We start from the raw sequence: 16,343 nt of genomic DNA, 5'->3' as shown, positions 1-16,343 counted from the left end.
TCCCAGCCTCCCTTCTCATGGATTCTCACACTCAATTTTTTACAATTTATACTTTTCTACAAAAAAAAATTGTATCAGAAACTCCAACAGCATAGTGCTGTCCTTGCCCAACTTCTCTCTTTATTATTTATTATTATTTCAGCTTAGGAAAATATCACATTCTTAAAACAGAAGCAAGAAAGGAAAAAACTGCAGAGACAGTGAAAGAGGAAAAAAGCAATGGGACAAAGCCTGGATTACATTTTCCTCCGGCTGTTTCTTTACCCTACTGTATTTTATGTAGCTTCAAACTGGTTCATATCCCCGCTGGTTTGAGATAATGACCTGGCATAGGATCTCAGCTGCTGAGTCATTCCACTTCGCAAGAAAGCATGAGAAGAAAAGGTGTAGTGATAAAGTAAGTATATGAAAAGTTACAGAAAGTTATAGATATACATCTCCAATCTCTTTATAGAGTACGTAAACAGCACCTTCAGAAATGGAAGCATGTCTTGGATACTTTAACTGAGATTTCAGACATCCTCTGTCATTACAGCTATTAGTAAAGTATAAGTAACCCATAAACATCCTTGTCTGCACTTTACTGTACTCATTCCCATTTACCTTAAGTAACTACCAAATATCCAGGTAATGACAAAAGGAATGCCTTTTCAAAACAGAACTAAAATTATGAACATAATAATTAGGAAAATAACCCAGCTTCAGCTGAAACCTCTAATTCAGTTCACATCTGCTCAGGTGGCTGATGACATCAACACTCCTAGAGCATTCAGTTGTTATTAACTTTGAACTATTTTGGCCAGTTCCTAGTACTTAATATAAGCCTTTATACTCAGATGCTATGTACTATCACTCAAAATTCTATTTTTCTGCTTGGCATTTGTTCATCTGCTTGATCAAAGACACAATTTGTGACACTGACTTCAAAGTAGAAATTTCTTTCTTTGTTGAAAACACCATTACTCTTTTCAGCCTTTCCAGTATCATGTTAGCAATAATAATAATTTCATTAAGTCAATTATCAGGTTTAATGATTGTTTCATTTGGAAGCACAAACTTCAGCTGCTAAGGGCTGTTTAAATCCAATGCAACAATACAGGCACATGTTTATTCTAAGTGTAGTGGAAGGGAGGCTTTGAAAAAATCAACTATGTACATCTTGCCTGAGAACGCAGTCATTTTCTGTATAGCACTTTAACTTAAAAAGCTAATTTCTAGCTCTTGGGTATGCAAACGACACGCTTTGTTCACATTTGGAAGAGAACAGATGCAATTCAGGGTGCTTGACTCTGTTGGTTGAAAAAAAAATCAGTTGATTCAGAGTTTCTGTAACTCTTAGTAGAAAAAAAGCTGCCCAGAGTCCCTCCATTTGAGTGGGCAACTCTGATCCACTGGACTTGATAACATTCAAGTGTATTTCATTATGTTTGGGGGATGAAAACCCTCTTTCCAGCAGTAAGAGAAATCAAACAACAAACTGTTCAGAAAGATAGTGTTCGACAAAGAGGAGAAAGGGAGAACAATGTCTTCTGTTCTCTCAAAGCAGCCAAAAAGCAAAACGATCTATCGATTGTGTGTGTAATTGTCTTGAAGAAGGTCATCAATTGTTACCTGTTAACAGCTACCTGGTACAAACTTGTACTTCGTGGATGGCTTGCAGTATTAACATGATCCTTACGTAGGAATAGGTATAACACAAAAGTAAAGAAGAAATACCTAAAGAAGAAGCACAAGAATGGATCCTGAAAGCAATTCAGAATTCAGAAAAAATAACAAGAAAATAGTACGCTGATTAACAACGGAAAAGAAAAACAATAGAGTGGGAAGGGAGAAAACAGCTAAAAGTACTGTGGGAAATTGAGTTAGTAAGCAGTGCTTAAAAAAGCCACCTGAGTCATCAAGCCGGCAGACTATTTTTTGACATTCCCTCTAATTGCATCTGCTTCAATAGCAGTATTGTCCTTAAAAAAAAATACTAGAACAAGTAACATGATCAGCTGAAATACATATGTTGAAGGGAATCAAATAGCAAAAAGCATTTTCCATTTAAAATTCCTTGAGAGAAGTCTCAATTAGGTATTCATACTGAGATCATCGAATCATAGAATGGTTTGGGTTGAAAGGGACCTCAAAGATCATCCAGTTCCAACCCTGCTGCCACAGGCAGAGACACCTTCCACTGGATCAGGTTGCTCAAAGCCTCATCCAGGTGGCCTTGAACACCTCCAGGGATGGGGCATCCACGACTTTTCTGGGGAACCTGTGCCAGTGCCTCATCACCCTCATAGTAAAGAATTTCTTCCTAATATCTAGTCTAAATGTCGTCTCTCTAAGCCTAAACCATTCCCCCTCATCCTATCCCTGCACTCCCTGATAAAGAGCTCCTCCCCAGCTTTCCAGTACATAAAGGTCCGCTTTATGCACTGGAAGGCTGTTATAAGGTCTTCCCACTGCCTTCTCGTCTCTAGGCTAGATAAGCCCAAGTCTCTCAGCCCATCCATATTTCACAATAATCTCTAAAACTCGTATATAGATAGAGTCTTGAAGAGTTGGAAAATACTAACAAGTTCAGAAAGATATTTTTTTCTTTTAAATGTCAGAATTCTGTTGGGTTTTTTTTAACAGCTTCACAGTCTACAAGACTACATTACAGCCACAAGAAACAGGAGTTTGTAAACAGAACTGCTTGGAAACAAAATGTGCATTAGCCTAAGTGCTTCTTAGTCAGGCTGCCAAGATATGCTTCCGTAAGGGCTGACTGCACAGATTCTGTTCTCTTCATGCTGGAGGCTGCACCTACCCAGAGCTTCCGGAGCCACAAACTTTTGGTTTGTACTTTTCTTTACATCTGATACTGACAAAAGCCAGGATGTTTTTTGATGTTTCACATCATTGGATGTATAAATGCACTTATCTTCTACTGAGTGAGTGAAAGATCAGGATATTCCTCAGTGAAAAGGTATTATGGCAGTTTTATGCTTCATTTAAAATGTAGGGTACGTTCACAAGTGTCAGGGGTAGCTGAAATCTGACAGAAGGGCATTTCACCTATGGAGCTTAAGGAAACCAATGGTGTTAAACCTGTCTGGCACTTCTGAGAAACATCCCTCCTGTTATATTCTGACTAATGATGTCAAGATACTTTATTGCACTTTCCATCAGGAGGTCATGAAACACTTCAGAAAGGTGGCAAAACCCATTGCACATACTTTACAAATATACTGGTATACTTGTACTCCAAAACTGGAAGAAAGTAACTTAGAGAAATTACAAATCTTATGTCTGTAGCATCTAGTGGTGATTATGTGGATTTATTGAATATATTTCTTTTATTTCAGATGGAAAACTCCTCGCCTTTGTAATAGTACATCTGTCTCTGTTTATTTTATATTCTATGAGTATTCCATACAGCCAGTACATCAAAGAAAAACCAGTTCAATGAGTTGCAAGGAAGCAGAGTAACTTGTACTATGCAGAATATTACAGAAAGACAAGGAGAAAAAAGGATTCCTGGAATCTCTCATTTTCTTGATTATAAATAAGACACATAGCCAGATATATTTAAAATATATCAGACTTTTTTTCAAAACATAAGATTCAGGAACAAGACTATCCTTAAGGAGAAATCTACTATGTGAAAGGAATAAAAGATAAAACTGCTAATTAATACTAATGGATAAAGTACCCAGTAGATCAAAACCAGAGAAAGTCTCCTGAAACTACAGTTCAGATTAACATTTGAAAAGACTTTTGATACCTCGGAGGCCCTTATAAAGTAAAAAGTGTCCATAGCCTGAAAATATTTTCAATTTCCTTTGAAAATTCCTTTCTTTATTCTTCAGGCAAATTTAACAATATATAATGGGCTGGTAGACACTGTCAGGATTTTCTTTGCTTGTGTCCATCAGAGGCCATCATTTACTTTGCCAAAAACTAAAGGATTGCAATGCCTGAGGTTTACCTTAAAGTTGCTGAGATTTCTCCAATTAAATAATCCACTGACAGAAGCAGTTTTATTTGGTTTCTTTTTTCATTCTGTCAGAAGCTAGAAAGATAACAGACACTATCTGCAACAATATAAATCATGTGGAAAGCCATCAATCAGAAAACCAAGGCAAAAAAACCAGCACACAAAACAATGGACTTAGCTACGAGGACACAAACTAAAAATAGTTCTTCATTGGTAACTGTTCTTCACTGTAATATTCAAGTTTTGCAACGTTTTAAGACTTTCTTCCTAAATAGAATAAGACAAGAGTTGCAAAAATGAAGGCATTCCTACCCACATGCAACTAAGATACAAAATACTACTCAGAATACTAATTTATAAGCTACTTGTTTTGCCTTGAGGCATAATAATAATGAAATTAAACAAAAATTCAGAGTTACTTTTGCCACTTCTGTAAAAGCAAGAACAAGCATAGGCACATTTGTGGGTTTCCTTTGTCTCCTTTTAATCCTATTGCATTTTCATATTAAAAAACATAGATCACAGATACAGATCTATGGAATATGCTTATCTGCTGTTACAGTAAGAGATAAGAGAAAAGCAGTACATGATTAAACATGTAACAAGTGTTGTATCTTAATGAAGTAGCCTACTGAATATTCAGTGGAACTCACTAACGGATACAGACTGCAGTATGGGCCTGTGCCAATAACTGCATATTAAAAAGGAGAAGGGAAAATAGAAGAAGAAAATAAAAACACCCCCAAAACACAAAACCCAGGAAGCTACCAGGGCGGAGATCAAAAGTATTATCATAAAATCATCGCTACTAGGCTTAGCCACCCTAAGGCTAGAAAATGCTTCATGTAGATTAGATACACTTATGAAATGTAGTCAGTGTAAGCAAAGGATGCAAGATTAAATTTTAGATGGCTTGCTAATATATCCACGCATTCATTAATATGTCCTCTATATAACCCCAATTAATTTTGTAACTGCAAGAGAAAACTTCAGACTTGTGTTCCTGACATATAGAGAAACATCAGCCTCTCACAGTCCTCCATGGCTCTTAAGTGCCTCTGAAATACAGCATCTTTGCTCTGGAAGAACAGTCTGTATTATGGCTCAGCCTCAACTGTTTGCCACACCTGAACAACAGAAATGAAAAATAAATGTTTTGTCTTTTTCTCTTCCTTATCTGAACTCCACCTCTAACATAGCATTCTTCCCCAGGAACAGAAATTAAGGATGCTTCTGCAGGAGGTTTGAACTAGACGACCTGTAAAGGTTCCTTCCAACCCAAAGCATTCTATGATTCTGTGATTCTGTGATTCTATAATTCTATGACTGCATGTTCAGTAGCTTTGGCGTTTCTTGTCTCAGGTGATCCCTCCAAAGCATTAGAAACTATATTTAGGCAGAAGTATTAGACACGGCAATGCTGAAAGCTCCAGCAACCAGCTTTTACTTTTTTTTTTTTGGTAGCTAGACATATTTCCAATTACCTGAGCAGAGGATTTCCCTGCAACTGCTCATTTAAAACAGCTACAAAAACTTCTCGATTGTATTTCCTAATTTTGCAGTTCTATGCACCAACATCTGAAGTTAATCTACAGCTCACATGGTCCACTACAACATCAAGAGAGTTTTGGAGTTTACTGTTTTCGCAGCACCTGTGACCAATGCATGACTGTTTTTATACAGAATTCAATAGTTAAAAAATAGTCCCAAACTTTTTGAATTGAGAAATGCAACCATTGCATCTGAAGAAAAAAAAAAATTGGTTTTGACCTCATTAACACAAAATCGCCTTCAGAACTCAATTTTTATTGAAGACAACATTAATTGAAATAAACAGCTCTTACCTAATCTATATTTTTAGACACAAAAAAATGAAACTTTATGACAGTTTCCAAGAAGATCAGGATAAGACTTTTTCAGAGATTAATTAATCATCCAGGCTCATCCTCACAGTCTCCTTTCCCATCTTTGTTATTTGTTAGAGAAGCCCAGCAACCACTGTAGTGAGGTCTGAGTCACACTTGGACAAGGAAGCCTTTGGAGATAATGAAAAATCTGTTTCATAAAAACAGAAAAGGGCATACGCTGGATCCCAGGACATTCCCAGGAATTACCTTTCTGCACCCAAGTGGATAAAAAGAATGATAGGAGTGCAAAGAACACTTCACACACTACCTAGAAGATGGGAGTTGAGAAAGATCTGACTTAAGCAGAAACAACACATCTTTTCCTCACTAGACACAAAGAATCTCAGGTAATGGGTAAGATGGGGGGTTTGCAGTCATCAAGGAAAAAGAACAACTGGAATTGATGTGCTGTGGTGATGGAAGATGCAAATCTCCTTCTGAAAAGTAATGTGCTCAAATATCAATTAATGTATACCCTTACCTTTAGAGACTGCTAAGCGAATCATAGCATCACAGAACAAATTAGGTTGGAAAAGACTTTTAATATCATTGAGTCCAATCATAAACCTCACATTGTCAAGTTCACCACTAAACCTTTCCTTAGGTATCATACCTACACATTCTTTAAACACCTCCAGGGACAGGGACTCCACTGCTTCCCTGTGCAGCCTCTTACTGCGCTTGACGACCCTTTCCATGAAGAAATTTTTCCTAATGTCCAGATTAAACTTCTTCTGGCACAACTTCAGGCTATTTTCTCTTGTCCTATCACTTTTTACTTGGAATAAGAGGCCAACATCCACTTTGCTACAACCTCCTTTCATGTTGTTGTAGAAGGCTATAAGGTCTCCCCTTAGCCTTCTTTTCTCCAAACAAACCCAGTTCCTTCAGCTGCTCCCAATAACTGTTTTGTTCTAGAACATTCCCCAGCTCCACTCCCCTTCTCTGGACATGCTCCAGAAACTCAACGTCCTTCTTGTAGTGAGGCACTCAAAAGCGGACACAGGATTTGAAGCACAGCCTCACCAGTGTCAGGTACAGGGAGATGATCAATCCTCTACTCCTGCCGGCCCCACCTTTACTGATACAAGACAGGATGCTGTTGGCCTTCTTGGCCACTTGGGCACACTGCTGGCTCATCCAGATCATTGATAAAGAAATTAAACAGAGGCAGCAACACCGAGCCCTGGGGAACACTGCTTGTAACCGGCAACCAACTGCGTTCAACTCCATTCACCACAACTCTATGGATCTGACCATCCAGCCAGTTTTTTACCCATCAAAAAGCACACCCACCCAAGCCATGATCCATCAGTTTTTTGAGGCAAATTCTGTAGGAAAATGTGTCAAGGCTCCACTAAAGTCCAGGTAAACGAAAATGACAGTTTTTCCCTCATCTGTTAAGTGGGTAACCTTGTCAGAGAAGGAGATCTGGTTAGTCAGACAGGACCTGTCTTTACGAAACTCATGCTCACTGGGCCTGATCACCTGATTGAATGAATTGCCCATGTGGTTCATACGGAGATGCTTTTTCTCTCTCTCCACTGGAAAGTCATTTAACCAACCCTGTCTTTCTGCAAGCTGTCAGCATCCCTGCTGAGCTACGGGGCAGCACTCTGCGACAGAAATAAACAAAAAAAAACCACAACACCCCCCTCCACGAAGAATAGCCAGAGCAGTTCCTTCTGATCTACACAGTCACACCGTCAAAGAGAAGGCACCTAAAGAGGTTTCTGAACTCCCTTGTTTAAAAATGTCCTAGGCTGAGATAATAACAGTAATTTGCCTAGCTGCCTGCTTCTACACAATTGCCGTTGATGCTTACACTCAAATCTTGCATTAAATTAGGAAATGTAGATAGTAGTTGGAATAGCCTGACATTTAAATTGTTCAGGCAACCAAGGAGATGAAAGACATATGTGTGGATTTTTACATTAAAGCCAATCTAAAGAAACTGGAATATACTTAAAACAAAAAAGAAATCTAACATCACAATGATACTAATAAGGTTCATCTAGAAGACGGAGTTATCATTCATTTAATGAGCACTGATTAGCTCTGTTCCTAGGAGGAGAGGAAATAGAGGCACATTTAATTTAGAGAGAGGACTTGGATGTCTGAATTTCAGGAACGGTTGTGTTTTATTCCGATTTCCCAGCACACCAGGGATTCACAAGGCACTTAATTTCAATGAAGATATTTTTACTGAATTAGCACTTTCTAAGCGATGTAAGAAAAACCTGCATAGATGTCACTGAGCGCTACAGCTGCAGGTCAAAGGATCCTGAGCTTACTACACCATCTAGTGTCAAAACAGGGGAAGTGCAAGAAGGTTATTTTAAACTCTTTTCATTATTTTACATACTTTCCCGCTTGACAGATTAATAAAAATCAGTTTCATCACCTCCATAACTTGCAAAGAGCACTTATCACATTAATGTGACAATTTCCTCTTTCAAAAAACTTCCTGAATGTTAGAAATGTTAGCACTTTCTCAAATCTTAATACAGACACGTAACAGAAACCTTCCTTTAAATCTTCAGTGTTTGACATTCAAAGTTGCTGAAGCTGTAAATTTTACCTTCTCCACATTAATAAGTAGATCAACTTTTAACAGAAGTTAGACGCTTTGTAAAATTAAGCATATTCCAGAACTGCATTGAGTGTACAGAAAACGCTACAGGAAGAAATGTGGTAGAAAAGTAAAAGAGCAAAGTTCATGCAAGAAATCTGAAGTTTTGAAGGAAAAAAAATCACAGTGAAAAGAGGGTCTGTTCTTCCCCACAGCTGTTCCTGCTCAACATTGTCTTCTGAAAGGAATCAATCTCCTAGTACATGCTTGATTTTAGGTACTTGAAAGATAAGACATGTCTAACGTCAATATCAGAAAACCTATTCACATTCCTAAACAACATTTATCACAATCAGCACCTGAGTGTCTCAAAGAGATTTTCAGAATGTCTGAGAACAAGATTTCTGATTATCCAGCACACAAATCAAGTGTAAGGCCATCAAAGAAAATTCTTTTTGTATTTTGGTATCAAAAAAACCCCCAACTTCTGAAGTAAGCAATAATGACAAGCTCCACTAGAATATTTCTGGGCTACATCAAGCCATATAATCTGGAATGTAAAATTACAGCCAAGTTTTTCAATGATTTATACACAACAACTTGATATCAAATTCAAGATGTATTTGTTCTATGCAACATGGACCATGTCAGGCATTTTGAATCACACATGTCTTCACAATAATGGGCTGGGTCACCAATAGAAGTGAACTCATCAGTGATGTTAGGATCAGTGGCAGCCTGGGCTGCAGTGATCATGCACTGGTGGAGTTCAAGGTCCAGAGGGATATGGGATGGGTGAGGAATATAGTCAGGACACTAAATTTCAGGAAACCAGACTTCCAGCTCTTCAAGGAATTACTCAGTAGGACCCCCTGGCACGTGGTCCTCCAAGACAAGGGAGCTGAACAGAGCTGGAAAATATTTAAGGAAGCTTTCCACTGGGTGCAAGAGCGCTCAGTCCCTATGTGTAGAAAATCAGGCAGGAAAGGGAAGAAACGGGCATGGCTGAGTTGAGACCTGCTCGTTAAACTAAAAAAGAAGAAGGAACTGCACAGGCAGTGCAAGCAGGGACAGGTTGGATGGGGTCTTGGGCAGCCTGATTTAGTGGGATGTCCCTGCCCATGTCAGAAGGGTTGGAACTAGATGTTCTTTAAGGTCTCTTCCAACCCTAACTATACTATGATACTTTGAATCCTTCCTCTAATCTTGAGAGTTAGAAAGTCTTTCAAAAATCCCTGAAATGTTTTACTTGGAGATATACACAGAGCTATAGACTGGCTCATGGTTTCTTTGCCTTAACTTCAACCATCCACCAAACTGTTAACTGTAACGATGCAAGTCTGTGCTCAAGATGTCAAGCTCAAGTTCATTGGAAACTTGGGAGTACAGACAAGGTGATGGTAGCAAGCAGTCTACCTGTACCGACAAGGTATTACAATTGTGGCTGCCAGAGATGGCTGTGGGTACTGGTCAGTCATGGAAGATGGAACTAGCCACCCTGAAGGGTAGTTTTCTGGTTGCATGGTCTTGGCATGTTTGTTTTCACATGAACACAAAGGTATGTAAGCAAGCAACTCTTTCCTCTGCCAGACTAAAGTCACTTAGGAAAAGAGATGTGATCAAGATGGGTATGTGGCTTGGCCTTGGGACAACACTTCCATTACAAAGCATCTTAACTAGATTATATTTCTATTCAAATATTTTTATTTTAAGATATCATTTCAAACATAAAAATATTGAGCAAATCACTGTGTCATCAGGGCATTTTGAAGCCACTAAACCCAAATGGTTACCTTAAAAATTCATTGAGAGGTGCACCATGGTGCAGTGAAATTCAGGCAGTGAAAGACAGTCAGGCAGTGACTTACCCCTCTCTGCCAGCCAGCCCTGCCCTGCTCACACAACATGCTTGCTGTGTGCAGAGCCGGTCAGACAGACAGACCTAGTGACATGGAGGAGCTGATGTGATTCCTCTTTTGTACAAGAAAACTTGCGACTTTTGTTTGCACACGTTTTCCCTTTGCACCAAATGCTCTGACCTGTATTCAGAAAACGGAGACCGAACGACTCAACCTTTCTAGTGCAAACAGATTGTAGTGGAGTTTCCTGACAGCTTTATCCCACTGAGATTTCCAGCATCTTCTCACTCCTAAGACTACAGTTGACAGGCTGTATTTGGACCCCAGCATTTGGTATATGCATTCAGAGCAGGATTCCAGCAGTTCCACCTCTCATGAAAGGCAACAAAATATTTAAATTTCAGGTGCACTTAGCTAGCAAATCTTTAAAGGCCAGTATTTTACATTTCCCTAGGAAGGCACACTATAACTTGAGAGGCAACAACGCTCAGATTTAGCATTATACAGTGCAGCCATGTTTACACAATACTGCTGTGAAGAGCACAGAATATCTTAATGATATCAGACTACAAGATGGAAAGTCTATAATTCAAGACAACAATCAATTCTAATTGGATTTTGGAGTGTTTGGAATGCTATTTCTCAACTATGAGGAAATAACTGTGACAAAAAGCTTCTGAATAGAGATTTCAGTCCATTCCCAGAAACAAAAGTGAAGCGAAAGCAGATAGTTTGGATAGGAAGGGTAACTAAAGTGCTGTGAGCTCTCAGCAGAAGGTTTATTCCAGCCTCCTGAGCTAATTCTCTACTGAACATTAAAAGATAGGACATATACTGCAGGAGAAAGAAAGCAGGGACTTCAAAGCCGTCTGAAGAGATGAATTACTAAATTTAGATTAAGTGAGAGACTATTAAGTGGCAGGCATGAGAACTGAATCTGAAAGAAAGACAGAAAAAGGACAGAGTCAAAGACAGAAAGGCTGAGGAAAGAACTTGCAGAAGGGACTGGCTTCGAAGAGGAAGTACTATATATCTCCTCCCATCATGTCAGAAAACAGCAACAGAAAACAACTTTCTCTTGCCACAAGAACAAATCAAACAGCAAGCAGTTTTCAGGCAACTGTAGATGTCTGGGGATTCCCTTCACCTCACTTCACAATAAGAATTTTATCACCACTGCTACATTATCAGCTTGGATCATGCAGCCTGACTTGAAAGTCTCCAACTGGGAAGCAAAATATCTATTTTTTACTTTCATGAATAAGAAGTACCATTATAATCTTAATTTTCAAGGAGTCCTTGAGGAGCAGGGATGTTTCTCTTCCAGGCAAGAAATTGCTTTGTCTGTCTTTGTCCCCTGAGGTTACACAGAGTCCTCATGGAGGTAATCTATTCCAAATAACTAAGTTGATCTACTTCAGCATGAGGAGATATATCACCGCCTGACACCATTGGCATTTGCAGTAGAAGTAAAGCAAGCAACCTGAACAGCTGCTAAAACATGAAAAGACAAATGATGTACAAACTATAAGCAGGAACAAGAAGAGTAGAGGACAAAGATGACTATTCCATGAAGAACACCAGCAGTATTCCCATCAATCTTAAATAATAAACATTTCCTATCACTTGTAAACACACTGTAATCACTCTGCTAGGCAAACAATTCCCATTTCACAAGCCTTAAACACAAAAAGAAGCAAAGCCCCTCTACTTTGTTTACTGCTTAGTTAATTGCTGGAATAAGACCATAACCCAGAACACCATTGCCTCTAGTAAAAATATTCTTCTTTTCCCTTTCTCAGCCTTGTAGAAAATAAAAATAGGGAAATCATTATTCTCATCACTCCATTCATGCTTCTTTCATTAGAGAAATTTTAGAAACATCTTCAAACTATTGCAGTCTTATAAAAGAACAAATGTAATTTTCTTAAATGGATTTCTTTTTGGTTAATATATAGGTTCGCCATGAAGATAAAAGTTTTTTTGACTGGCCAGATAGATCAAAAGACACCAGACACACATACAGAAAAACCTACATTTTATAAATAGTTCCTTAGTTAACAGAGAGATGTCTCTGCATCAATACGAATTGCAACAAAACCCACAGAAAACAGCAAGTGCTTGAGTAGTAAAGCATCTGAATAGTGGCAAATGAGCTCTCTTTTCAGCCATAACTTATGACTTCAATGTAGTTTTTTGAGAGATGCAAAACCCAGGATTCTATCAGTTTTGCAGTATTTTCTTCAGTTTCTAAATGAGGACAATCAGGAAGGGAAGTCTGCCTTTGTAAATTTCCATGCTATTGAGGCCAAGAATCTTTGTTGTCCCTTTCTCAATGTACAGGAAAAAAAAAGGCTCATTTGCCAGGAATGCCAATCACTCAAATAAAAAGCCTCACGTCTCAACACAATGCTTTGCCAACTAAACCATTACCTGTTACACTAAAGAGAGCCTCGAAAAGTCAGCGCAGGACAATCAATCTGCAGTGATACCTCTCAAAAAGCAGCTTGACTTTATTACAAAATAAGTTTCTCAAGTGCTTCATGCAACATGTTTTCTCATATTTGAGGACCAAAGCCACAATGAAGATCTATCCTACCTTCAAAGGAGAAATGTGTGACTGTAAGACATATCCATGGACATTCTCTATTTGAGACAAGTTCTTCTCTGACACATGAACAAGCTCTGGGCCTCTCACTTCATGGGTTAATCGAGGCAAAGTATGATCATGTGGAGCATCCTCATCCTGGTAACGATATTTCTAGAGAAAAAAAGATAGCGAGGAAGAACAAGTAAGATTTGAAGAGGCATTGCACATGTATTAATGTAAATGTGGGATAACAGAAAGAGTATCAGACATCAGACAACATGTACCCCAGATTTCCTAATCTGTTCTGGAGACAGTACCTCATTCTTTTTTTAATATTTCATCAAACAGAGAAAATGTGATATAATACACTGATATACAAAACTTTCACCATCAGATAGACTTCTGAGATGACATATTGACAAGGGCTGATAATGAAAAAAAGATGTGTTGATCAGCTAAGCCATAGCCTCAGCTCATATTTCACATCCTGTGTTAACAACTGCACTTCTATAGCCTTTCCCTGGAAAATATTGGAGTCATTTTCCATTTAGCACCATGTACTCTGATGCTGGAAAGCACACATCTTCCACTTCCACAGAGCCATAGTAAGGCAGAAAATTACTCTCCAGTAAAGTTACCTCCTTACCCTGAAGACTAATTAGGGCATAAGTTGTTTTAACTCCTTCCATCATGGAGAAGCAACATAAGAAACAAGAGGTAAGCAGCTTGTCCAAGATCCAGAACAAATCTTGTAACAAGGAATATAACTCTAAAAAATGTAATTAAATTACCGGATCTGTCTTTTAGCTGGAATCCTTTTCAAAAGGATGCCATCCACTTGGCTGGTGGGTACCACTGTGTTTTGTGGTGGGGCCTCAGGAGCCAGCTAGAGCTGGAACTGGCTGTGTTTGGCACGGGGCAGCTCCAACCTCTCCTCACAGTGGTGCTGGCAGCCCACTCTTGCCAAAGCTTTGCCTTTTATACATGACACACCTACACACTGCTATTTGGAGGGAGAGGAGTACTGACTGGGTCCTATGGGGGGTGCGAATTCACACGATGTAATGCAGCAGTGGGAGATGTTGAGACAATAGAGCAGGGACCAGGAGGAGGAGAGCAGAGTGTAAATCAGAAAGGGAGTTCATATGTCTCCGGCAATAAGAGAGGGGTAGAAGGTGCTATTGAAAATGCAGTTTTCAGGAACACGCTAAAATATTGGAATGAGTAAAATCAAAGACTAAGACTTATTTGGAAGGCTATGTAAGGAGACTTAAGTTTAGGCACGCTCACAATGACATTGCGAAGCAGAACTCTCTGCTGCTCCTGCTTTTCACTTTGACTGCTCAACTGTAGAGTGTTGCTTCATTTACTCATCCCTCCAAAGAACATCATCCCAGCTGATTCCTGCCTTCACTCTCATGTATGGAAACAGTTCAGCAGTTGCCATTTATTTTCAGAATACACCCGTGACATGATTTATTCTCTTCTTTTCTGACATATGGCTGCAACTCTACACATACTCACTTTTCGGATAACATAATTAATGAATCTATAAAATGACTGGCACCAGAGCAGTATTATTTGGGCAAGAAGCCACCAGTCTAATAGATGGTACTCCAACCAATGTCACATTAAAGGCTTGGCACATAGATCGCTTAAGCCCCAAGCAATCAATTATTTTTTTAATCCAGTGAGTACTCTTTCAAAAAAGATGACTGCTCAGAGACATCCTCCTTAAAATGAGTCATTTGCTAAAACATGATTAGGACTAATAACTAGAGAATACCAGAGGCATCCTATCTGCCCAGGAATTGGTAAAAATGAAAATGTCCAGTGACAGATTTCCAAAAAGGCAAGACAGCAGTGACAGAGGCCATAATGAGTCTTGGCGATCATTAGTGCAGTTTTACACATTACACAAGAAGCAGTGCAAAGAGGCATTAAAGACAGAACCTCTCTCTATGTCCATCAGTAAGTCTTTTCCCTATCAATGCGCTGTAGTGTAGCTATTGCATAAATGAGAGCCAAGGGACAGAGGAAAGTGGCTAGCCCTGAGCCCTGTGCTCCTGAAAAGCAGAATGCTTCTCTGTCTTTACACTGGTAGGCCTTCCCATGAATACCTATGCTTTATAATTAAAAAAGATCATTTTATCCTATAACTGCACTTTCCCATGACAAATTCAATAATATCCATGTTCATGTGGAAAGATTTCCACTTTTCAATTTGCCTTTATCTCTGTCCCACCCAAGCCCATTTTTCTCGTTCTTCACAAGGTACAAGCTTAGCGCATTTCTGGGTCAATCCTGTTACGTTTTTGCCTCATGTTCTTAGCACCAAACTCATTGATTTTCATACATCTTTCCTCCCACAGCATCTCTTCACTGAAATGCTTTCAGCTGTGAACAAAAACAGCCTGACACAGCAAAAAGCCAGTGGTAAGGCTGAAAATACCAAATCGGAGTCGAAACTCTTCTGCAGAAATGCCTCATTCGTCTTCATTGATTTATCCTGATGGGGTCCTGCAACTGTCCTTGACATTATTCCACTCCCTAGAGACCAGAACTTTCTCTAAGGGTTAATTCAGATTTCTGGAGGGAAAAAGCATGATTGCACAGAAATACTACTCTTTGTTTGACAAAAGAACAGGTCTATGTCTTATGATAATTAAATTACAAATCAGTGCCTGCTGCTGACAGGGTATTGTACACTGCCAGCTAGCATCAGATATTCAAAATCCTCTGTAATTACCTATAATGGGGGGAATGCAGTGTGCTGCTGTGAATTTTTAATATGAACATGCCTTTTTATAAGAGGCCATTCTCTCTACAAGGCGAGATTTTTACAGTGTCACTGCTCCCCACACTGTTCTATCTAAAGGAATATCTCTAAGATTGTGTTTGCCAAAGATTTGCCAGCTAAACAGGACTGAAGGTATGAATCCAGCATACAGTAATAAGTCAAAATAAGTCAAAAGCCTTAAGTTTGAACAAAAAATTGGGAAGTTACAACACCAGTTATAATAGCCATACTACTGCACTGACATGGAAATATAGATGTTCTTACAATCATACAGATGTTCTTACAATCTACCTTTGAGATTGTCAGTCAATTTAGGTAGTTGGAAATTTGTCACTCAATTTTGGGCCAATGAGAACTGTTTTTCACAAAAGTCCTCAGCATTTTTTGCAATTACAATCAGTTTGTTTTGCAGAAAGTTTAAACAGAACATCTCATTTTAGATCAACTCAAATTGACCTGCATCCTAAGCTGCTGAGTGCAGTCCTACTAGAGTTGCCATTGAAAAACACATACCCCTGTTCTTCTCTACATAGTGAACCTGCTGTAGCAGGGGGCTTGGACTAGATAATCTCCAGAGTTCCCTTCCAGCCCTGACCACTCTGTGATTCTGTGGCTTTTTGGCTGGATCACACTCCAACACATCAC

General features: G+C 39.0%; 1 protein-coding gene across 24 annotated transcripts in view; it reads right to left on the bottom strand.

Annotated features, from left to right (window-relative positions):
* The window catches only part of DLG2 (discs large MAGUK scaffold protein 2), a 1,074,248-nt gene that overhangs the window by 561,885 nt on the left and 496,020 nt on the right, over nucleotides 1-16,343 (bottom strand). For all 24 annotated transcript variants that reach the window (XM_054071916.1, XM_054072001.1, XM_054072006.1 and 21 more), the window contains one exon: nucleotides 12,908-13,069. In XM_054071916.1, the coding sequence (XP_053927891.1) occupies nucleotides 12,908-13,069 (162 nt within the window). The remainder of the gene's footprint in view (nucleotides 1-12,907; nucleotides 13,070-16,343) is intronic.

This window comes from Cuculus canorus, chromosome 1, assembly GCF_017976375.1.
Source record: "Cuculus canorus isolate bCucCan1 chromosome 1, bCucCan1.pri, whole genome shotgun sequence".
Classification (NCBI taxonomy): domain Eukaryota; kingdom Metazoa; phylum Chordata; class Aves; order Cuculiformes; family Cuculidae; genus Cuculus; species Cuculus canorus.
This window is presented reverse-complemented; position numbering and strand designations above follow the sequence as displayed.